At 40.9% G+C, this 25553-nt stretch overlaps 1 protein-coding gene across 1 annotated transcript in view; it reads right to left on the bottom strand.

Moving 5' to 3' along the window:
* Positions 1-25553, bottom strand: part of NRAP (nebulin related anchoring protein) — a 61498-nt gene that overhangs the window by 17635 nt on the left and 18310 nt on the right. The window contains exons 12-28 of the mRNA XM_019556210.1: positions 23322-23426; positions 21966-22073; positions 21136-21240; positions 19161-19259; positions 18388-18492; positions 17253-17360; positions 16275-16376; positions 15463-15660; positions 15112-15216; positions 11688-11786; positions 9882-9986; positions 9386-9493; positions 8258-8569; positions 5506-5610; positions 2991-3089; positions 1089-1193; positions 604-711 (exon numbers count right to left, since the gene is read on the bottom strand). Of these exons, the coding sequence (XP_019411755.1) occupies positions 604-711; positions 1089-1193; positions 2991-3089; positions 5506-5610; positions 8258-8569; positions 9386-9493; positions 9882-9986; positions 11688-11786; positions 15112-15216; positions 15463-15660; positions 16275-16376; positions 17253-17360; positions 18388-18492; positions 19161-19259; positions 21136-21240; positions 21966-22073; positions 23322-23426 (2076 nt within the window). The remainder of the gene's footprint in view (positions 1-603; positions 712-1088; positions 1194-2990; positions 3090-5505; positions 5611-8257; positions 8570-9385; positions 9494-9881; positions 9987-11687; positions 11787-15111; positions 15217-15462; positions 15661-16274; positions 16377-17252; positions 17361-18387; positions 18493-19160; positions 19260-21135; positions 21241-21965; positions 22074-23321; positions 23427-25553) is intronic.

Below are 25553 nucleotides of genomic sequence, written 5' to 3'. Positions count from 1 at the left end.
AAGAACTCTTTATCAGTGCCTCGGTATTTTAGGTATTTTAACCAATTTAGAAGAAGCTACAAAAGGATATAAAAATGCAGAAAGCTGTGAAGAAGACTTAATCTTATTGCAAGCTCTTATATTATGAGGCCTTATCTTGGTTGTTGGATTGATGTTCTTTCCTACTGTATTTCTATTTAAAACTTTACGCTGCTACTGTCTTTTATACCAATGAAGCCTGCTATACCTATTTTTTCCTGAAAAATTCAGCTTCAAGGTACCAAGTTATTCAAAAGATTAATGTTGAATTCTGAAACCTATTAACTAGAGAGTTCTGCTTCATATCTGACCTAGATAGACCATGACTAAGTCGTTAGCTATCTGATTTGACTCTTCAATAGCCTATACTGAGCTGGTCATATCAGTACAGCTTCTTGTGAGTGGCTGCCACACTAAACCTCTTGGGTCTGCAGTCTCAAAAGCACTGTCAAAGGTCGAACGGATCCTTCTCAGCCATAGTGCCAGATGGACCTACCATTTCCCTAAGCACTCACTCAGCATAGCCAAAACAGGCTTAAGTACTGGTACTTTCTACTGGAAAATATTAGTAGAAAATTCACTTGCATCACTTATGATTTCACTTGAAGCTTTTGCTGCCTGGAAAGGAATGGCATCCAATTTCAATTTATATCCACCATCTTTCATCTTGCTCCAAGATTCCTTGTAGTGAATCTGTTTGGAAATATTGAACAAATCAAAATGAATTTACTGCTCTGAAAATTACTGTTGCATCTTTGTTGCTATTAGAGAAGCATTATTGTATTTGCTTCTTTTTTATTCCAGCAGATGGGCATCATTGAAGTAAAGCTACCAGTACAACACAAATATAAACCAGAACACAAGTCTTAGTAACAGGGGCATTCATGATTTCCTTGGTAGTTCATTCTTGATCTTTCCAGGGGGTCTAACTTCTTCAGGCCTAAATGATCATATGGGGAGGACAGGAAGGGAATTTCCCATGATGTATGGTTTTGTATAATTGGCAAAGAACTCGCTTAATTTTTTCACTTCCCACCAAAATGTTAAGGGCTGAATTTTGACATTCTTACCTCACTGATATTCATAGCATTTAATTTAGCTTGAAGGACTTCAGGAAGATCTACTGTAGGTGTATAATGATGTTTTATGCTCTCTCCATGCTCTTTGTATAGTCTCTGGAAAAAGCAGAAGAATCTCTGAATACTGAGTACATACCCAATCACCAGTTCGACCAAAAGCACCGAAGTGTGCATTTATCAAAAAGAAAGCACACAGAGAAGTAGCAGCAATAATACTGGAAAGCACATTAATCCAGACACTTTGGAAAATCTTGGAGCCCAATACTCCTTTCAAATTAGAAGAAACTCCAGAGAAGTGATATGGATACAAAACCAAGGAGAGTGAGACCCTACAATTCTCCAGGGGTATTTGATAAATCTTTCATTACAGGCAAATAAAGAGAAAGCTAATTACTAACAGCCATTTTACTGAAGATGTGTATCCATAAGAGACTAGATTATCTGAGGTGCTGACCCACCCAGAAAATCTCATTGAACTCAGTGGGAATTGAGGCTCCGTGGACTTCATCTTTCAAAGATTGTCAATTCTCAGTAAAACCATGCGGAGACACTGCTACAACATCACCTTGCAGTGCTCCCACATTATCCACCAGAGCAAAAGAATACAGTCCTATGAACCATTAAACAAGAAATTCAGGAGCATAACACTATATTTGCTGCCATGCATGATACCAGTACACACGCTGCATTTACTCGAATCTAAGATGATGTTACCCTCCCTCAACAGAGTGGGGGGGAAGCCCCTTGTCTTGGATTTGAGTGCAGGAAGGAGTGGGGGAAGGGGAGGCGAGCAGGCAGCTGCTGCAGCTCTGGCTCCGGATCTGGCTCTGGCCCCGGCCCCAGTCCCGACCCCGACCCTGACCCAGACTTGGGATCAGAGTTAAATCCAGAAAGGCCACATCCACACCTTCCCTAGGGCACGTTCTGGTGTTTGCAAGGACTATACCCCCTAGACTGGAAATAACCTCTCTGCTTCTCAAGTGCTGCTTCTTGGTTGTGGAGGGGAACAATTTGTAGATGCTTTATAAGCAGAAAGCCCATCTGAGCGCCACACATGGAGGATCTGTGAGACGGAGCTGATATTTCTCAGTAGAGCAAACTGATTCACATTTACCTGCTTTAGTTGTAGGCCCTTTGACTCTTATTAGCTCTACCAAAGGCATAGGTACTATAATATCACAGCTGCATTTGTTTTACACAAAGATCTGCTATCTTCTTTATTTAAAAATACCTATGTTCACAAGTGTTTTGCCTCATCAATAAAACATCTCTTGGTTGGAACTTGTCTTTGTTGAGTGACTTTTGCTTACTGCTCATTTCCACTTTATCTCAGTTAAGTCTACAACAATTTGAAATGGTCCTTCTATTTAAAAATAAACAGGTTTAAAGACCAAACAGCTTCAATTTTTCCCTTTTAGATTCTTCCACCTGGATTTCTCTCTCAACAGGATGATAGCTTGAAATTATTAATTTATTTTTTTCTTCCTTGCCATGCCACTCCATACTCTTTATCTAAAGCCCCAGCAAAAAAAAAAATGTAATTTAGAACATCTTGGTTTGAAAATGATAAAGAAACCAAATTGTTTCTTTCTTACTGGATTTCAAAAGGTCAAAAAGCTCTCAATAAAGCAAGCAGGTCAGCTCCCCTCTGAAATCATACTCCAGCAAAATATTTTTGCATAGACTGCCCCATGGACCTTGCACTGACCTATGTAAGGGGCAAGCTTTCCAGTCTAAGAAAGAAACATGTGCTTTGTAAGGTGCACCTCACTATAACAGTGGAGTTTCATGGTTCCCAAGAATAATCTTAGAAAGAGAAAGCCAGTTCTTCAATCAGGGCGTTCAAAGAGGATACCACTCTTATAATCATAATGTATATACATTATAACTTACATCCACAGCCTGGTTATAACTAATTCTAGCCTGGATCATCTCAGGAGTGTCTTTAATACTGGTAAACTTCAAAGCATATGGATGCTGACGGTACTTCTTCTGTTGAGCAGAAAAAAGATCAAAGCTGTGAATTTTGTGCTGCTCTTTCATGCTATTTGAAAGAGAAAAATCATAGGTTGCTCAAGATTAGAGTGAATTTGTGAACATAATTATTATTCCTCTTTCCTCATCTTTATGTCCCAGGTACTTTCAGATTAATATTTGTTTCAATTTAACAATAACCTTTTGCTGATTAATATTAAAGTATTTCTTCCTAAACATAAAGAAAACATTGCAAGATCGGATTATGCCTCCTAAAATACTTTGGGACCTGGGCTTTGAAAGCCTTTTTGCAAATGGCTTCAAATACAGAACAACTGATTGCATTTTTTATTCATAGTTCCTTTAAGCAAGAACTGGTGTCCAATTGTACTGCGCTAATAATGGCACTGGGTAACTTATTGTTTGAAGTTTTGTCTTTGCCCCTAACATCTAAACATGGAAAAATGTTTATGGCTCCATGGTCACCAATATATGCTTACAGTTTGCTGATTTTATATGAACTAATTTTAATTCTGTGTATCTGAAGGGACGTACATCCATGAGCTCATCAAATGAGCTTTAAATAAAGTGCCCTCATATCCATTTTGAAGCATGGAGACATTGATACACAAGACGCGAAGGCTGCCTGGAGTGTGGCAATTAATTTCCATGCTCCAGCAGACTTGATTAATCGAGTCTGCACCAGCGCACTGTAATTACAGCGTTTCAAAGCAGCTTCCATGCTCATGTATAGGCACTGAGTGACCTTAAAATATAAATAATGCAAATAGAGGTGGCATAGTAGGAAGCTGACACCTAAGGTAAGTTCTCAAGTCAATATATATTGGGATGGTTATGGCAGTTTTGGAAACTTTATATTTCAGCATCCAAGCCTAAAGCCCTGCAAACCTACTTTCAATTAAATCATGATCAACAAAAAACTAAATACATCCCTTGTCAAGGTTCAAATGTGATCTTTAAGATCCTTTAGATTTAAAAGTTGACAAGGCTATGAAGTACATAATTACTTTTAAATTGTTACACCCCTCATCACAGTTTTTAGGTTTCAAAGTAACTCTTAGCCAATGAGCAACTTGTAATTCCCATTGACTTTACCTGGAGGGGCAGGCAGCTTAATAGCTGTAAGAATTTGTCTGGGAATGAAGAAGAGCGCCGCAGAAATAAACAACTAGGATGCTGCTTTATCAAATGTTCGAGATGGTCTCCTAAAGCTGCTTAAATGATATGACAACATGTATCCATATAATTGTGAAAATAAATATAGATTATTTATAAATAATATAAAATATATATATAACAGCTTTGGAGGCCGAAGTTGCACCACTTGCTATTGCTTGCATTACTGTTGCAACACAAAAGGAAAGCAAGGATTGCCAGCCTCATCTAGGGGGACCAATGCAAAAGACTCAGTCTTCACAGCCAAGTGAGCCCTTTGTTTTCTTTGCCACTGATGATGCCTAACTAATGCCAATGGAGAGTAATTATTTTTGTGAACTTTTGCATCATATAATAATTGTGATCCAGATTCAAGCTGGCATTGTTCTACTGGCTTCAGTGAAGCTACCAGAGGAGGATCTGGCTCAGTCTCTAGAAATATATTTTCTCACTACAGAAGCTTATATAGGAAAACGTCAATACGGCCCATAGCCCCATGCTAAAGAATAATTGCAGCTCTGCTGAAGAGATAAACCATGTGGTTCTTCATTATTCTCAGTATGTTCGTGGATGGTTCCCCCTCTACGCATCACCAATGGTCATCCACAGGGTCATAAGTCTTTATTTTGCTACTGAAGTTGATCTGGCCAACAGGACTCCCCTTGAAAAAAAATGACACACCACAAGCCCTTGAACTGATTGTGCCAGTGACTCCTTTGAAGAGCTGCAAGAACTGGCACAAAGGATTTTGGAAAAGCACACTTTTCAAGTGGGTGAATGTGGGGTCATGGGGAGAATAAGGATAAGAACTGATAAGACAGATGGATACAGATCGAGAGAGATACGTATGAATTTCAATGTCTGCTGTGAATATGTGAGAAAAAGAGAGCAAGAAAGAACTTGTATATGTTACAAAAGGAGGTTCTGGGTGCAATCACTGCATCTTTTCATCATCTCTCCTGTTCTGCTTCATTAAAAAGGTAGGCTAGTGGGTAGCAATTGAGCACTGTTTGATTGCCATTATTATTCATAATATCATTTGTCACCTACTTTGTTTTTGCAAAGGCTATATGGACTCCTACTGGTGTGTGTTTGGTATCTGGCTTCCCTCTAATTACCAGTCCTATTCCTAGTTTGGAGGGCTTTCATGTGGTATGCCTTTTTCTTTCCCCTTTGAGTGGAAATTATTTTAATTTTATACAGACATTTTGCACGCATTATGCAGCAAGTTCTGTTACATGCTGTCATGAAATCTCACCTCACTAATGAGTTCTCCTGCCTTCTTAGCCTGCTCCACATTTAATGACCCAGTGGCTATCCATCCAGCTCCTTTCATCCAGTTCAAATCTGCTCTGTATCGGTTCTGACAAAGAAAAAAAAAAGCCCCATTGTTGGTGCTCATACATTTAAAGTGCCATTAAAGGATTCAGACATCTCAGGAACACCAACCGAGTCAAATTAGTGCCTGCTTTTGTTTTATTCGCTTCTACACAGTTGCAGTTAAGGCAAAAAAATTAGAGAGATGGCCGTATCACCACCTACTAACAGTTCTAGGGTGTGCTTTGCAAGGTGATCTTTTAAAAAGACTGGCCCAGTCCAATACTGTCATCTTTAATTCTTACCCTATGAACAAAGAGATTTGCTTTCTTATGTACAGAGGCTTGCCAGAAGGGCCTTGTTTCAAAGGATCTTGCAGGACAATGAGGAGTTGTGACAGAATCACATTAGAGCAGTTCACCCGCACTTAATACTTTGTGTCGCAACAGTCTCAACTGCTTTTGGCCAACATTGCTAGTGGTGAAGGGTACTTACCTGAACACCTGTCCCTAAATTTTCTGCTCAGCAACAACAGTAGGAATGCAACCCTCCCCCCCACCAATAAATCGCAAAAATAAAATAAAAATAAATAAATTGATTTTTTAATGGTAACTCAGATTTCCAAAAGAGACTAAGCGGGTTAGACACCAAACTCCCACTGATTTTGAATAAGACTTGGACACCTAACTTCCTTTGACTCCTTTGAAAATCACAGCCTAAATCCTTAAAGAGGCAAATCTGGCTTACAGAAAACACAGACCATCTTTAATGGTTAAGCCAGAGGACTTAGACTACCAATTGTCGAGTTTTGTACTCAATTTCATCACCACTTCTGGTAAATTACTTGACTTCTCTGTACCTCACGCCATGCTTTTGCCACAGGTGAAAAATAAACCTCTTGCATAGGTGAGCAGGTTACTTAGTGTTTGCAGTAGACTTTATGAATGGTGTTTAAAGATGCTACACTAAAGCAAAACAATTATGGCAAGACTTACTTTTTAACTACACCTCAGCTGTACAAATACATGGTTCCTGAAGATCCAAAAGCTGTCTCTCTAATTAGCGAGTACTTATAAACTACAGAGATTTAGGCCAGAATTTAGACATTTTTTATGTGACATTTAGACAGTTTAGCTATTTGAATTCCAAAAAAAACCATTCAAACTGACCCTGTATCAGCAGCCATCACATTTAATTGACACTTCCACTATGGACCATAAAGTTCCTGTATGATTGTGCTGGGGTGTCTGTGCATGTGGTGGTACGCATTGGTTTCAGAGCAACTGACTCCTCCCTATGCTCTAGTGTGGTTGCAATGAAATGCACCTTTTTCCCAAGAACTTAGCACAGGAGCGGGCAACTATTATGGGCGGAGGGCCGCTTACTGAGTTTTGGCAAGCCATCGAGGGCCACATGACAGGCAGCCAGGGGCAGATAAATATTAATTTTCTAAATATTTTAGGGGCCCTGCGGGCTGGATGGAATGGCTTAGCGGGCCGCATCCAGCCCATGGGCTGCATTTTCCCCGCCCCTGACCTAAAAGTTACCACTCACCTAGGACATGTGAGATCTGGGATCTAGGCCCTCTTCATCTTGATGGGATTTCAACCCACATCTCCCATTTCCCAAGGGAAGACCCGCACTACAAGGCAATTGAATGGCCTGGGTAAGGTCACTCTCCATCTCTCCGTAGCCTAGTGATTATTGCATTGCCCTGCTTCCAAAGTTGTTCATGCATTTCAGAGGACAGGCACTGGTTAAACACAGACATTACCCTGGCACAGAGACTAGAAATTAGGACTCTGCCAAGGGACTGCTGTAACCACTGGGACACAGAGGCAGGCTTCTCCTTGCTTGCGCCTAGCACTGCTAACACATTTTACATTAGACAGGTATTGATTTTAAAAAATAATAATAATCCTGGCCACAGGGTCTGAATCATAGGACTCTTCTCTCCCAGGAGAAAGGCATCCACTGCAAGGCTACAAAGGCAGACTTCCTTCTCCTTGCTCTCCTGCCCACAGCTCTCTTTCACTCGTAGCTGCTCCATCAACAGCAGATAAGAGGCATGACTTCACCTGCTCTATTCTGCAGCTTGTTGGCCAGGGCACTCTCCTGGGAGATTTGGGTTCAAATCCCCTCTAACTATTAAGTTACTGGGCAAAAGATGGTCATGATTTTCTTTCGAAAGTCCCAGCCTTCAGAAACCATTTGGCAGTGCATGAATGGCAATGTGTAATGGAAACCACATGTCAGGTGCCTAGCGTCCAGAGAGAGGCAGGAGTGCAAGCACACCCGCATTTAGTATTTCCTACTGGCTAGCTCTAGTTGTCTCCAGACTTTCTGAATTACCCTTTGGAGGCGTCTACCACTCCCTGTTCTCTGTGTAGAGAACCCAGGTGCCTAAACCTGAATCTTTTTAAGGCACTTCAAAATCCCTGTACTGACTCTGCAGGTCCTAGGTACTTAAGGCAGTCAAACTGATTTGTCCACTAAAGCAAGGAGACTATTATTTCAGTGTTGCCCCACCTAACTATAGACACGTAGGGACCTAGTTTGAATCCTGGCTTTAGTGAATATAAACTGGAATGTTTTCTGGTCCTAATTGAATAAATCCATAACTTAGTGAACCCCCACCTAGAAAAATTCTCAACTGTGCAAAAGGGCTAAAAAACATGAGCTTGTAAACTTACATCACTTTGCAAGCCATAGGCCCTTTTAGCCCATTCGACCTTCATGTCAGTAGGCAAGGCGGTATAATGATGCAGCATTGTCTTATATCCTCTGTCTGTGGCCAAATTCTGAGCCTTTCTGGCATGCACAAGATTGATCATATCCATGGAGATGTGATACTGAGTCTTTACATCCTCAAATGCCTTTCTGTACTCCAGGTCACTCTGTAACTTGGACATTTGTAGGGAATGAGCCATCTGCGAGTCTTCCTTTACACCTTTCACTCCAATCAACTTACCCTTGCCCTTCTCATAACTTTCCTTATACTTTATCTGTGAAGAAGAAAAAAAAAAATGGACCATAGGTACAAAGAGAGGCAGATAGGTTGTAGTCATTTACAACAAAAAATGGTAAAATAAAACAAACAAGGTTTTTCCAGTTGCTGTCCTTTTCCAGGATCCCTCAAAATGTATTTGGATTTTTTTTATTTGGTAAAATACTGCAGAAATAAGACTCTCATTTGTAAATTGATCTCTTCCCAGAGGTGCACTTGATCTTGCATTAATGCAGGAGAGAAAAGAGAATAAGATCTAGTTTCTAAAGCATTCTGAATCTTCAGTGCAAGCAATCAAAATGTCTGTTTGCAAAAGGGAATTAGAGTAGCTTGGAAACCCTTAGGCTTATATAAAAAAGAAACCTTTCTCAATATTACATGTCATCAAAAAGATGAAAACCTCAGCCCAAATTACCTTTATTTCTAAGAAAACCAATATATTCTGAGGACTTTTTCTATGTCAGAAAGTTCTTTCAGGAATTTTCTGGCTGGTGGGCCAGACCAATGACTTAAATGTATTATTCTGCAGTGTTATAAGGGAGGTTTTCAGTTTCCAATTTTGAACATTCACCCGCATGCACAGAAGAGTTGCAGATGGGGAAGAAGCTGCATGGTCAGTCTTTGGTCATAAGTTTTCTTTTGGCCAGTTATTGAATACCTTTCATTTACAGAACTTCCCATTGTCCCTGACTGAAAGAGGAACAAAGGTGACTTGAGGGAGATGGGCAAAATGAGAGTCACTGGAAAGGACCCCTTCGCACCATGATATGGACATGGTATCCTACCTCTCTCAGCTCTTGCAATTCATACTCACATCACTTGCCAGATCCCTCTTTGCTTTAGCTGTCAAGAAAGACAATGCATCAAGACGAAGTTCAAATCCTTTCTCCTTCTGCTTCTCCCAGCTACTCTTGTACAGGTTCTAGAATGATGATAATAATGTGACCACGTTGTGATTATTAACTTGTGTTATCCTCTTTATAGTAGCCCTTAGAAATTTCAAGCAAGATGCTGATACCCTACCACCAACTGGTAGTAACTTATCCTACAAAGTACCAAATTCATTTCCACAGAATTACTCATATGATGGTGGGATGACTCACTTAAGCTAAGTCAAGCATGGATTGGGACCTAAAAAGGACAACTCCATAGATAAACAGTCAGATGTCTCGGCAGTTCAGCAAAAGTGAACAATCTGTTTCTGGAGTTGTTGCATTTAAATATCCATATCAGCTTAGTGAAATATCACTCATCTTAACTAAAGACAACAAAGGATGAAGCGACATGGCTTAGCCCTACCAGTACAGTACCTGACTAATATTTGCAGCATTTGTCCTGGCTTGTATGAAAAGAGGTTCATCTTTGCTGATGGTATAATGATGGAGGTACTGCTCTTTCCCTGATCTGTAGGCTACCTGTCCACAGAAAGCAAAGTAGACATCATCAATAGTGTTAAGTTATTCAGAAAAACAGCAATTTTACAGAAACGTTCAAGAATATTCAACGATGGTTACGCCTTTACTATCGGGGTCCTTTTTGACAAATTTGAGTTAAAGTGCAAAGCCTAACACTACTCCAGTTTAATCACTGTTAATGTCAATAGCGTAGTGGCAAATCTTGTAAATCTGAAAAAGCAGGGGAGGGAAGCACACTATTTCCCCCTATAGTACAGTAATTTTGCACGGATTTTCCTCAACCTCCTGTGCCTTACTGACTTCTTAGCAAAAAAGAGATGGATAACAATATATCCTATATGTAAATCATGCCTTTCATGCAGAACTGGTTATAAATGCTAACATAAACTTCTGCTCTGTACACAGTTTCCACAGGAAATCACTTTTTCCCCCACTGAAACGTAGCTTCTTTTTAGGTGGGTAAAGATAGTTGTTTAGTAGCACACAGCAATAGCACATTTTAGGGCAGGAAATAGAGAATGCAATTGAACCAGCAGGGGGAATTTATGTGAACTAGACTAATATTCCTGCTTTAAATGGAAATGCCAGAGATCATTAATGGTCCCAAGTAGCAAGCACCTCCATTTTATATCTCAAGGCAACTCTAACAGCACGTGGGCTCTAGGATGAGACACACTGCTTCACAACCTATTAAAGTTGCTCATAAATTGGCTAGGAGGGTTGTTGCAGAGCTATGGAAAATGCTCCTTTCTCTTAAGCCCTCACCAGCCTGCATCTCACAGACAGTAACAGATGAAAGCTGTATCTACCACAAAGTAGGAGAGTGCTCTAACCCCTGGAGGTACCAAACTAGCTACGCTCTCTATAGCGGTGGGGAAGCATCAAATCCAGAGAATAGGACAAAGGACTAGGAGTCAGGAGACCTGATGTCTCTTCTGTTTCATCTTTGCGTGACCCATCTTTGTAAAGAGGGTTGAGAGGTATGGATGGAAAAGGGTGGTGAAGTGCCATGGATTATTACAGGGAAATGAGACGACTATCTAGGAAAGGCCAACCTGGAAAGAATGGCACGTTGCTCATGTAGTACCTAGACAGCAGGCAGTTTCTTCAGTTCAAGGCACAACATACAGAAAGGATCTCTCTCGGCAGCCATTGCTCTCACTAAAATTAGGTGATCAGTAACTTAAACAACAGAGGCCCTTTGTTTTAGAAAACTAAATTGGATTGTAGTCCAGCCAGGCCTTCGCCATGCCAGGAGTTCACAGCTACCAGCAGACAGGGCCACTACTCTATTCTCAGAAGTAAAGAAGGAAAGGGTATTGCTGAAAGATGGCCGTATTGGGGAAAACTACAGATGCCTTCTGCATTAGGAAGACTGAAAGTGCAGTGTAAAGTTTGCAGTTTAATTATGGATCTTACCAAGATAAAAGTTTCTGACTGAGGAAAGAAAAACAGCAGAGATCCATGCAAGAGCAGCAAAGGATCCCATTTAGTCTCTAGAGGCACCTGTGACCCTTATGTGCAGTCTGGGGTGCATATTTCTGTTCTCTATCAAGGTTTCTATCTGTGAAGATGCAGGTAAACAGGAAACTCATTTGGCAGGGTACATGACTTGATATTATAGCTTTTCTAGTGATTGCACCTGCCCGGAAGAATTAGCAAATTAGTGAATTAGAAAGAGAAGGGAAAATAGGAACTCACATCACTCTGCAGTTCCTGGCTTCTCTTTGCGTGTTTGATCTGGGAACTGTCAGCCACACTGGTGAACTTCAGAGCATCAGCTTTCTGTCTGTACTTTTTCTGATTAAAAGAAAATGGGATACAGAAATTAGAACTACATTTAATTTCCTGGTGAAATCAGTGCTATTAAAAAGCCCACTGTTGAATGTGCTGGGAAGTAAAATCTTTTATCCCTGGGACAGTATAGGGCAGACGGCAGCAGTGCAGGTTTTCACATCCTATCCCCAGTTCCCCTCTGAAACAAAGCTGGAAGAATCACTGCTGGTAATAATAGTAATGCATTATAGCTCCCAAATCAACCTCTGCTGAGACTACAAACACAGATAGGAATTGGAGGTAGATATGCTGAGTATACACACTGCTGAGCCTAGATTTCAGCCATAGACCAATGACCAACTTCACTACCTGGACGGGATTTGAACAAATGATTGAAAAGTTAAGAACTCTTTCTGGTAATCCCCTGAGCTAGTGAGTCCTAACTTATTTTACAAGCCCTTTCAAACTTATCTATGCTGTTTATATTACTGTTTACTAGACTGGGGCTTGAGAATATTGTGCTGTTTATCTGTCAGAGATCTCAAACTAGGACAGACATCTCTTGTTACAAAGACTTCTCTCTGCTGTTTTGAATGCTATGAATGTTCAGGCATTGCCTTGGATCTTTTCTCCAGTAGGCATCCCACACCCCTATTCCAGTCTTGCATATGGAAAGGACCATCCAGTTCTACTTGCCCCCTCACACTGATAACCCCAAAGACAGCCCTTTTGCACAAAGACCTGAAAGTTGAACCATATGTGGATAGACTGCCCATTCATTCAGTGCTTGACCCAAAGCCTACTGATATCAAGGACTCTCACTGACTTCACTTTGAACCAGATGTGTTCTATATTGGGGCATGGACAGAAACCTCCCTACAGCATTATATAACAATGTGAATTATGCTGCAACAAGGAATGGGAAAAAATGGGTAGCTATCCCAAGGTAGCGCAAGCAGATTCTGCTATTTATATTGTTCCTCATCACTAGAAAGGAGAGAAACAAGTGGCAGCCTGCTTGCCTTTAGCAAATGAGTGCCCAGGATGGACCTGAGAGATGAAACCTAAATCATGGAATTTTATACCTGCTTCTTTTAGGCAGGAGCTGGCAACCTACATCCTGCGGGCTGGATCTGGCCCAGGTAGTGGGGGCTCTGGCAGTGTTCGGTGATGGGGAGCTTTGGAGATGATCAGCAACACGGGGCTATGGAAGCACTGTGCAGGACGGTGGCCAGATACTTTGCCCGTGTTGCACCACAGGTGTGCAGCAAAGAGAAGCAGCAGCTGGGAGAAATTACAGCAGCTGGGTCCCAGCACTGGCTCACCCTCTACCCAAGCTGGGTCCTTCCAGGCCACCACCAAAAGGTTGCTGGGCCCTGCTTTCTGGATAATCCAATCATTCAGGCAACTGTATCCCAGTTTAAGGGAGTGTATCATCTATCAGCCACTTTTTCACACTGCTGTAAAGCTGACTATTCAGGCATAAACATGTCATCCATCCATGCCCTTAGTCTCAATGATTGAACTTCATGTGTTCTGCCTTTCAGAGAAAGCAAGACATTTCAGTCTGCCTTTGAGAGAGTATAATAAATAAATCCTGACTATTTCAGGACAAGAGTCTGATTGGGACACCAGGAAAACTCTTCCTGTGTACTTAGTTTACTTGTTATTATTCTAACAATTCAGCAGTCAATCTGTTTTTCCATTACGTTTCAATTCAGAAAAGAAAGCCACTATTTGAACTGATAGGTGAACAGATCAGTTCACACTATGACTTCTCTAGTTTTGCATGGAACAAAAGTTTAAAAAGCATGCAACACTTCAAAGAAGTGCTCACGGCTTTATACCAGAAGTTTGGAGGTGAGAGGCAGATTAAAAAGAGTTTGTTTTTGTCACATTTTATGCAATACAATGTAACAACATTCTGCAAATAAATGACAAAATGCCAACTTCTGGCTGGAAATAGAAACATCTGAAATAATAAATGCTAGTTTATTATAGGAGCTTGGGTAGTAGCCGCCAACTTTAGGTTTTCACTGCACTCAGATAAAGAGGGAGATCATTATGGATTAAATATTTGTGGCAGAGCGATATCCATATAGCAAACAACAAGAGCAAATGTCAGTCTGTCTTCAGCAAGAAACTGGATCTAAGTGTTGCTGCTTCCTCTTTTGTTTCTAAGATGTATTTTTACTTTTGCAGAGTAGTGAGCGAATGTCAGAGACCACAGCAGCAATGTATGAACTCCAGTAGCTAACAGTCTCATTTTACTTATTCCTGCACTCAGTGGGCTTTTATCTACCTAGTCAGACTTCTGCTATCTTCCTGCTTTTTGCCCAAATGATGCAACTAGACTCTAGTTAGGAGCTTGATGAAGTGTCCTTCCTGGCAGTGCCAGGTCCTGAATTAATAGGAAAAAAAAGAATAGGACAACAGTACAAGCTGACACTGCCAGCAAAAATTCCTAGAAAACTGAGCCTTGAGCTAGCAAGGAAGTTTTGGAAAATGGAAAATCCCATTCCTTTCCAGTGCTACTTGGCCAATAGGACAGATAGAAGGAGAAGAGTGCGAGGGAACCATTATGCTTACCCAGAAAACTAGGAGAAGGCAGGGTAGATTTGCACCTTATAGCATAACCAAATTAGAAATATATATAGCATTAGATTAAATGAGCTCCATATCATGAAAGCTTATGCTATATGTATCTCTAACTGGGTTAGCCTATGAGGTGCAAATATCACCCACCTTCTGCTTGACTTCAGACACCTACCTACTTCTTACTACCCAACAACCTGCCACGACAGCCCTGCAACACTAGAGACAATTCAATGGGATAAATGTATACTTGTGCAATAGGCAAACAGTAGCATCCCCAGTTACAACACGGCACTTCCCATATTGCCTATAGCAGCATCCAATCAGCCCTCTCATTTCACAGATTTCCAGTGTGCCTGAAATGCTTTTGCCTCCTCCACATACAGTAGTGTACACAGCTGGAGTATGGTGCAGTATACAGTAGTGTAGTGTAGTATACAGTAGTGTACACAGCTGGAGTGTAGCGTAGTATACAGTAGTGTAGTGTAGTATACTGTAGTGTAGCGTAGTATACAATAGTGTACACAGCTGGAGTGTAATGTAGTATACAGTAGTGTAGTGTAGTATACAGCAGTGCACACAGCTGGAGTGTAATGTAGTATACAGCAGTGCAGTGTAGTATACAGCAGTGCACACAGCTGGAGTGTAGCGTAGTATACAGTAGTGTAGTGTAGTATACTGTAGTGTACACAGCTGGCCAACTAGACTTCTGGCTTCCAAGAACCTCAGCCCAAAAGCTGAGTGTGTTGCTTACCTCACTAATAAGATCTCCTGCCTTTTTGGCTTGCTCGATATTGAGACTCCCTTCTGTTATCCACCCAACTCCTTTCATCCATGTCAGATCAGCCTTGTACCGAAGCTGCAAGGAAAAAAAATGTTTATTAGCAAAAAAGATGAGGACACAGATACAGTGCTGTCACTTGAAAGTGTGCATGCTTGCCAGTTTAAATGCATCAAGAGACACTTTGAAGATATAAAAGGATACATAAGTGTTAAGTAAATATAATTAAATCATGAATATCCTAGTAACCATCTGTTTTATATTCCAGTAACTCTATTACTCTGCACCCACAGCAACATTCACAAGAGGTTTGTGTGATCTTACATCACTCTGAAGTCCATACGCCTTCTTGGCCCATGTTGTCTTCATGTCTTCTGGAACCACTGTATACTCGTGGAGTTTCCTCCTATAGTCAAGGTCACTGGCCAAAGCCTGAGCTGCCTTAGCATGCTTTATGTTTACCATGTCCATAGGCAAGTGGAAGTGGGCCTTACTCTCCTCAAAATCTTTTTTGTAAGCAATCTAGGATACATAGAAAAAAATATGTCATCCTTACTAGAAGAGAGACAAGGGAGAACATAGTGGTTTAAAAGCAAATAGTTTGATATCGGTGTATATCTGCACTATGCTGCAAATTTAAGTACTCCTGCATTGGTTTTAAAGTGGATAAACTTGCCTGTCCCACTGCAGATGAGGTAAGCATATGCAGGGTTGAGATACAAGAAGGACCTCAAAGTGGATCCCAACTGTAAACATGAATTTTGGGGGGTTCCCATGGCAGCTTCTTCCCTGGATGCGTAACACATTGCAGGTCACTTCACTGTACTTGCTTATTTTATAGCTGTTTGTAAGCTTTATGTCATAATGTAAAGAAAAGGTGCAATGTAATTGTTCACCTCCCATAGTAAGATCAATGCTATCAACCCAGTGTTAGGGAGCAGCATCTGAACAAAATATAAGTAGCATGTATGCCTTGTAGATAAAGAGTTTGAGAAAGGAAACCAGTTTTACCCAATAACACCCCAGGAGTGATTATGAAAGAGATGCTAGAAGGATAGGGGAAGAAAAGTTGAATTGCTGAAAGAGATTTATAATTAAGAAAAAGACATTTTAAGGAGGAGAAATAAATAATTTACCTCACTACTCATTTTAGACACCTGCAGAGAGTGGAGAAGTCTTGAATCTTTGGTTCCAATTGCTTTGCCTTTTGTTTTCTCATATTCTTCTTTGTATTTAATCTTTAGAAAGAAAAACAGTATACTATAAGTTTCTCTTTACGGCAGAAATATGTAGTGTTTGTTTCTTGGCCATTTGGGTGTTCAGAAAGCAGAGGGCATGTTGCACACCCTTTACCTGCATTTTTTATTGTTATTATTCAAAAAACTCAGCCTTTTCTAGCTTGGATCATTTGATCAATCTTACATCTTTCCCATAGCAAAACTGTTCATTCTTTTCTTTTCTATTTTTTTAATTTTACTGAGCTAATTCCTGAGTTTGTTACCCAGGATCTGGGAAGCAAACTGCTAGTGAGGCACTAAGTACAAAATGAGCGTGGACTTTAGGGTCAGCTCAGGTCTTTTTCCCCGCTGACGTAAGTAACTTTTGGCCTGTTCTGTTCGGAGCATATATTGTGCTCATTGTTGCAATAACCAAGCACCTTCCAGTAATGTGTGAAGCAATGCAACTGATACCTGTCACTTGGCAGTATCTGTTTCTGGGGTCTTTTTTAAAAAATTACACACTACTCTGCATTCATGCTAAAGAAGGCAAGTCAAAGAAATGTGCTTTGCTGGAAGTGTAGAGAAAGGGCTGAAGTGTTTAATTTTACTAAAGGCAGATTCAACTACATTTGACTAAGGAATATTCAGAAGTTACTTTGGCCCTCTGCATGCAGGAAAAAGGCCTTTTTCAGGGGGTTGGTTGCATAGAAATGAGTCTTACAAATGTTTCATAATTTTCACGAGCCTTTTAGAAGGATGAAGACATAACAGTAACGCTCAGGACTGATAAACGAGGTGGGGTACAATATTTTTATTAGGACTAATTCTTACTCAATCCATTTTCTATTAGGCATCATTCTTACTCAATGAAGTATAATTTTAATAATAACCTACATCACTGGCAAGATCTCTTGAGGCTTTGGCAGCCAGTAAAGGCATGGAGTCCAGTTTCATTTCAAATCCATGGCCCTTGCTCCTCTCCCAGCCTTCTTTGTACTTAACCTGAGGGGAAAAAATAAAACGGCGTAGCACCCAACTTACATATCCTTACACGGCACTTTACGCAAGCATGGAAAACAGCAAGGAATAAAGAAAAACTACATTATACTTAGTTACCTATAAAAGAAATTCTCTTGTGTTGTATTGCATGATCAGTTTAAACCATGGAAAAGGGCAGATGCACATGTGTACAGCTTGTGATTCCCTATTTATCCCCCAAGCATGTGGAATAATTTGACAGTTTTAAGGAAGCAAGATGCCTAATGGCATTAGCTGCCTAACTTCACTGAAAGTCAATGAAGTTAGGCGCCAAACTGATTGAAGATGAGATTGTCGCCTCTGGTTTATAAAGCAAAAGAAGTTTTATGCCCTCAGAATTGTGAAAATAAATTGATAATGACCCTCATGTTTCCTCATGTGACCCTTATGTTCCCTCAGGACTCAAAAACTGTAGGGCAGCTAAAAATATTATTTGCTCAAAATGTCATGGTTTTGAGGCCAGTCTCATGAATTGGTTCCCTGTGGTTGGCAATACTGTCTTGGGAAGTTTCTGCCCAGATGTGCTTTCTCTAGGTCAAACCTGACACAGACTGATCCCTAGAGATTTAAGTGCCCATGGTGTGATAAATCATGACATTTAGCAATAGTGAGTTTGGTCCAAAACACACTGAAGTCAATCTGAGTCTTTCTGTTGACTCCAATGGGTTTCCATCAAGACCTAAATAGCTGGTCTTTGTGCAAAGACTGTCCTGAAAGTGATAAATACAGTGAGTGATAATTGGATGGGCAATCTCTTTCATGTGCACATCTGCCTCCCACAGAAATTCAAGTCATTTTGAAAGATCTCAGAACAATTCTCCCAGCTAGGTCCTGCTTCACATTTTATCCCTATTTATTGTGGGATCAACCTCATATTGTTAAAAAATAGCACAATGTCTAATGCTTCCTGAACCATCTGAGCTACTTTCTGTTCATTATTACTCATTTCTGTGATAGCATGTGTATCTATATTTGCAAGTCACTTTCTTACCTCACTATATAGTTCAGCATTGGCTTTTGCCTTGATTAACTGAGGTACATCTTGTGGTAGAGTGTAATGTGTTTTGGTCTTCTCATACTGGGCTCTGTAATTCAGCTAAATAGATGTTGAAAGAAAATCTACAGTTAGTTTCAATATGCCACATATAATTCCTTTTAACTTCAAATGCCTGTGGTTTGTTTTAATACATTAAGCAGCCCAATAAGACAGAAGAGCGGATGCTGTAAGTTTATAAGAAGGAAAAAAACACATGGATCTGCACTGGTGGCCGTAAAGGGTTTTCAAAGTGACATCATTCCAATTCTGTTATTAATTTTAGTGACAAGCGTAATTATCAACTATAATCAATGAGAAGCTCACTGATATACTTATGTGTGCTGTGCAGTGGCTCCTTTAATCTTGCTTGTTTCACCGCCCAACCCCTCCCTGTGGCTCTGATTGGCGGAGGGGCCCCGGCGGCCCCACCACAAGGTGTTGATTGGCCAGCAGGCAAAAACTAGTTTTAAATATGCTGTGGGTTTTTGCCTCCCACCACTGATTGGCAGAGGTGCCCTGGCGGCCCCGCCGCTTGCTGCTGATTTGCTGGGAGGCAAAAACCACAGCATATTTAAAACTATGCTTTCCACCTCCCAGCCAATCAGGTGGCAGGGGCAGGTACAGAAATGAGAAATATGAAAGGAGCGTCCGAGCAGCACATTTCCACTGCGATTTACTAATACTACTTATACTAATAAGCAGAAGTAGTCAGTGGCTCTAGGACTTACGTTACTGAGCTGCTGTGCATTTATTTTGGCTTGAGCAATTTGTGGAGTGCTGGACACGGAGCTGTACTTCAGCTTGTCTATGCTTTGCCTGTAGTTTGCCTAAGAAACAAAGAAAGGAGAAAATACTCAGACAGCACCTGAGAAGAATGGCTTGTTTTGCTAATAGGTTCAAACTACAACCTAAAACTATAATAAATTGAAAGCTACAACTTAAACAATAATAAGTCACATTGCAGAACAACTCCTAAAGCTTGGACGTGCCACTGAGATTAAATCCAACCAATTGTTAATCCCCATAATGTTTCCTAGTTATTCCAATGCAAAATTGAACCTTGCTACAAATGTGGATTTTTTTAATGAGATGCAGTTTCCTTCAACAGCCTTCTTATACAATTAATATCTTGAGCCATCTCCCCAAATTCCTTTTATCTTCTAGAGAAGAAGCTGCAGCTTCTCTTCAGGATCCAGCATGAAGTTGTGCAGAACAAATTATAATTCAGCGAGCTCTATTACTATTTGCCTGTACTGATTTTTAAAGTTAATAACTTATACTAAAAAAAATCTTACATAAAAGTTTTGTGTAGGCTTTTCTAGAAGGGAAAAGATATATGCTTAAAAACATAATTTCAGCATCAGCCACTGACTGGATTTAGAGCTCCCTAAATTCCTGCCACACTAATCCAGTAGCAGCAATAATAATCTACAAAAGGAAATATATTAAATCTCCAAATTATGCAAAATAAAATGTCACAGAGAAGTTTTCCTTTAAACCTAGTTTTCCCAAGGGCCTCTGCATTACACTGGTAGACACAATTATTATTCTCTATTGTCCTTAATTAATATTCACTGTCATTAATCACCTCTTTGCAAACACTGCAAATTATGTGTTGCTTAAAACTAATTCTTCAAGTACATTTTTTGCATAAAGTACATTTTTAATGGCAGTCACAGTTATGGAATCCATCTTAATGGGGTCCTTTTATCTCAGATATCCATCCACTTCTATTTCCTTCCATACTAACTCACACTAGAAGACATGCATGACTTATCTCACAGGCCAAAGGGATCAATGTACTTAAAACTGGTCATTCACTCTTCCTTTATAGATATCTAGGGCCTCTCTTCAGCTGAGAGATTCTTTTTTTTTTAACTGAACTATGTGTACTTACTGCTGATGATGATCCTTTGAGAATTGGGAATGACAGCTGTGTAAAAACCTATCAAACTTATACCCCAAACACTTGACTGAGCTCCAGTTTCTGGACAGATCTGGGCAAAAGGCAGGTTTGCTTGCATGTGCCATATACACATTCTTCTTCGGAGTATATCACTCAATCAAGCACAGAATCTATCATGCTAGTCATGCATAAAAACCTTTTGAAGTCATGATAAATATGTACTAGTTCAAAATGGTCACTGTCATTGACACCGCAATTATCACTGCCATCATTTCAGACTCTAAGGCAGAGGGTCCCAAACTTTTTCTTATTGTGTACCCTCTTCCAGATTTACCATCTGCCTGCATACCACTACCAGCATACTTTAAACCCTTAAATGCAATTATTATTGTAATGAATATTAAATCTGCTATCACATAATTTTCCCCTGCCATTACACAGTTTTTTGTACACCCCCCGCCGAGATGTCTTGCATACCCCCAGGGATATGAGTAACACAGTTTGGGAACCCCTGCTCTAGAGGCAGGGGAGTCTCCCATATGCAACCAGATGGGAATATTTATTCTCCCATTCTCTCTAGCCTTTTCCACTTTCCCTGGTTCCCAGAGCTAGTCACCTGAGCCTTGCTGCCCCCACTGTGCTTGTTTGACTTTATTTTGCAGTCATCCTAATTGTCGTCCTAATTTGTCGTCCTAATTGAATCATTGCCTGACACACCCTATGCACTGGCATTCTCTCCTACAAGGAGAGGCTGAGCCAAGCAAAGCAACAGGATGAAAAGCCACAACATTATTTACATCTTTCAAAGGAACCAACTTCATTGTTGTCTGATAGGAAGGAGTTAACGTTGCCGGATAATTGTATTCAACACCATCGTGTTTGTAATCTGATTTATAGGCTATCTGAAACAGAAGGAAAACAATAACAATCAATCTTTTTTTTTTTAAGCTGTCATTTGTTTGAATAATTATCAGTCAAGGGGAGAGGAGAAACAATAATATTAATATTAAACACAGGAAACAAAGTAAGTTCAGTACCATCACTGACAAAAGAAATGAAATTATTTGCATAGTTTAGCTACTAATTGATTCTTTTTCAGCTCTGCAATTAATCCAATGCCAACAGTTGCAACATTAACTTAACTTCTGCCTATGACATATCTCTTTTATCTTTCTGCTTAGTTCTTGAGCTTGTTATGGATTTGTAAATAATGCACTTGAAGGAATGGTGTGTAATGAAATAGTTTCTTGACTAACCCGGCAAATTAAACCAGGATTCAAAACTCTTCATTGAAAATGGAGGCTGTTTCTGACAAAAGACTGACCCTAAAGGATCTAAGCAACTTCAACTTCTATTTATATCAATGAAGCTGGAGGAGCTCAGTAGTTTTCAGGACTGGTATCAAGGTGAATTGGGTATCAAGGTGGATCAATATAAGGACATAGTGCAGAATGGTTTAATAGATTTCCACTCTTCTTGACAGATCCATCTTAAATACTACATACATAATTTAATGTGAAGTTTCCTATCAAATCAACACTAGTAAAATCAAAGGGAAAAAAAGCAGCTATGTACAAAAGAGAACACTGCCAAAGAACCTGCTACAGTACAAGCACAAAAGACTTACATTGCTTGCCAAGCTGCCAACCTTCATGGCATGTAGCATGCGCCTGTCCATGCCAATGCCTTCATAATGACCCTTCATCTGGTTCTGGTAGGTTTCTTTGTATTTAAGCTGCAAACCAAAGCAAATATTTGCTCAGAACACGCATTACATTTTATTGTGCTATAGCAGACATGCAGATATTGTGCATGGAAATGATATAGGGGATGTTTCCCTAGTTTAAGAAAGCACTATGGATTGTATAGCTTTGCTTACTTAAAAGAAAAAAGGAACAAGATGTATAATCTTTATTCCCCAAAGGTCCCTTTTTCAGAGGATGTCATTGCTTGTATGCCCAAAGTATCATACAGAATCACACAGTTTTGGTGTCCCCTCACCTTATTGCTGAAAAGTATTCAGCTCAGAAATCAAGAATTATTTAACTAAACTTACAGAAAGAGTTATCTATACCAGAGAAAATACTACTACCACAATTTAACTTTCACCTTTGATTAATCTGTTTGAAAAGGAATAACAACAACTTTAACCTGTGAACAGTTGTTGCTCTTTGTCACACCCTGAGCACACCTACACAGCAAACTTACTATTGCAGGCAGCGGCCCACACAAGCATGCTGTGCCACTCTGCCTGGTTTACCTCCTGAATACGAAGCAGCATCACCATTTCTGCACAGGCTAAAGGCAAGCTAATTAGATCTGACACTCAGCACTGCTAATTAGCACAAACACAGTGCTTTGTGAATGCAGCAACACTGCCTCAGTTCAGAAGGTATCCTGTATTAGCTGCACAATGTATTTGTAGGTGGCAGTGTCTGGCACACTAAGTCTGATGCATAGATGTGCCCATTCTGTCTTACGTCAGACCTTAGCCAGCTACGCGGTCTGATCATTGGGTTAATTGTCCATCCTCCAACTCCTGCCTTTTACTTCAAAATGATTTAAAAGGAGTCACGGATCCACCAATACTAACAAGCATTCATTTTACATATTATTTTAAAATGTTTCATGCTCCAATGGGCATCTCAAAAAGCGGCAGCTGAGATTATCAGCACATATTTTCCTGCCAGAAATAGACATAATAAATGACACATTGTGCAAAATAAATTGAACAATAAACAATGCAGTGCGCTCAGTCTCCTTTCCCTCTGTGCCTATTACTTATTCCTACTACCATAACCCATAAGAGCTCCAGTCCTGGATCAGGCCAGCACTGTGCACAGAGTACAACGACATTTATAATCAAACACGCTGTGCAGCTTCTACTCCAATTGCCTGGCTTATTGTGGTGCACACAGATGGACTGTCATTCCAGCAACTACTACGTTACGCTTTCATCAAACTACAGCTTATAGGAACTTACGTCACTGGTGTATTTCGCTATCTTGCTCACATTCTTGAACTGCGGAGTCTCACAGTAGTTAATACTGTGGCCCTTACTGTTTTCCAGGTCCTTCCTATACTCCACCTGAGCCACCAAAATGCACAGCAGTGAGATGCAGCAAAATATTCAATTACCATATAAAAGGAATGCACTGATTAGCCATGCTGAGTTTCCAAAAACATTGATATAACTTTCTTATGAGATAGCACATGCATTATTGACACCGAGAGTCCATCCTATCGGGGCTGTGCGAAGCTTCGGTAGCTGATTCGGTTCAGAGGAGATTTGGCCCGATTCCGGGACTAAATCTCCGAATCCGAATTGAATCGGGAGACCAAGTAAATGCTCCGAATCAATATGAAGCATCCGAATCATTTCGGAAAAGCTTTGGAAAAAGATTCGGCCAATTCAGAGATTCAACCATAGGCTAAACAGGCAGCTGACAACTGCCTCCAGCTGGTAAGTCTGTTGGGGTTTGGGGGAGTGGGGAGGGAAGAGGCTTGGAGGAGGGAGGGAGGGATTGGGGCTGGGGCAGGGGGGCCATATTACTCGGTGAGGGAGGTGGGGGAGCACAGGATGTGGGCGCAGCAGCACTGGGGGTGGGGGCTCTGCCATGCTGCCACTTCCCAGCTGGGGTAGGTGGGTGGGATGTGGGCATGGCTCACTCCAGACAGAAGGGGCAAGTGGCAGCAGGGCATAGCCCCTGCTCCCAGCACTGCCACGCCCGCATCCCCCCCCCATACCAGCTGGCAAGTGGCACCAGGGTAGAGCCCCCACTCTGGTCATTCCTCCAGCTCTTCCCGGGGGGTGCAGCCCCCAGATCTGCAGACGGGGTTATAGCAGGCTGCTGCTGCCAGATGGGGAAATAGCCCAGAACCGCTGCCATCACCAGCTGGCAGCAGCAGCCTGCTGCATCATCCAGGGGCCCACATCCCCTGGGAAGAGCTGGAGGAAAGATCAGGGAGCTGGGGAATCGAACTGGGAACTGAAGCGATATTCAAGGACCTGAACATTTCCCCAGCCCCCAGCTCAATTCCCCAGCTCCTGGTTCAAGTCACTTGGGAGCTGGGGTAGTTCCATGTGTCAGCTGGACTAGGGACCGGGCAGGGAATGGGGCCGGGCAGGGCAGCCACGGGGGCATCTTTCACAGCTCCCCCAACCTCGGGAGAGGCAGGCACAGCCACTGGAGCCGCGGGAAAACCTGCAGCCACACGATTATGCCCGCCTCTCCCCAGCTGATCCAAATCACCAAATCTTGCCAAATCTTCTGAAGCTGATTTGGCCGAATCTCCAAATCGAATCACTGTCCGCCGAATTGGCCAAATCCAAATCTGAATCGAATAGTTCTCTATTCACACACACCTACATCCTATTACACATATACAAAAAAATTCCCACTGAATGACCCTATGGTCAGGCAAAATTCAGATGTAAATGTGTTATTGCTCAGAGGAATTTGGGCTTCAGATGAAATGTGGACGTTTCCATTTTTTTGTAAACAAAATTGCTCACCTAAGTGCTGAACTTGTATGTGAGCACAGATTAAAAATATCTGTTTCAAATACATTCACAACCCAGAAAAATAAACTATCAGTAACACACGGTGTGTTCAGAGCACTTTTTGTCTGTATAGCTCTCGCTCTACAAAAGAAAGTAAAGATCATCAAATCTCCATTTTAGAGAAGGAAGGAGAGAACTGAAGCTTCCAGAAATGAATCGATTTGCCCTAAAGTCAGCCAGGTCAGTGACAGAGCCGGATATAAAATTGAGGTCTCCTGAGTATCAACACAATAGTCAACAACTAGCCAAATAAATAACATTTTGGGAAACATCATCTGAAACAAGGATATGCCTTCTTTGTTCTCCTCTGCCTATGATCTGTATAATCTTGGTCGCTTTTCCTTAAAGAAAAAAGAGGGGAGGATCAAGAGTATCTTCATGAAAGGAACTGGTTAAAAAAGGGAAATATTAAACACATTCGGTGAAAACTGTGGCTCAGGAAATAGAAATGCTATTTTGGCTTCTCAGAAGATGTTTCTACTTTAAAGGCAACTTGAGTGGATGGGTTCTGGCGAGATCCTCAGTCTGATGTAACTTGGCCTACATCCACTGATGTCAATACAGCTGACAATGTACTTCCCCTCTGGATATGTTCATGAAAGTTTCTCCTGAAGGTATGACCACATTTTTAATTACACATTGACCTGTTTT

Source organism: Crocodylus porosus, unplaced genomic scaffold (assembly GCF_001723895.1).
Source record: "Crocodylus porosus isolate Cpor-Errol unplaced genomic scaffold, CroPor_comp1, whole genome shotgun sequence".
Classification (NCBI taxonomy): Eukaryota; Metazoa; Chordata; order Crocodylia; family Crocodylidae; genus Crocodylus; species Crocodylus porosus.
Note: the sequence above shows the minus strand (reverse complement) of the source record. Positions and strands in the feature narration are given on the sequence as shown.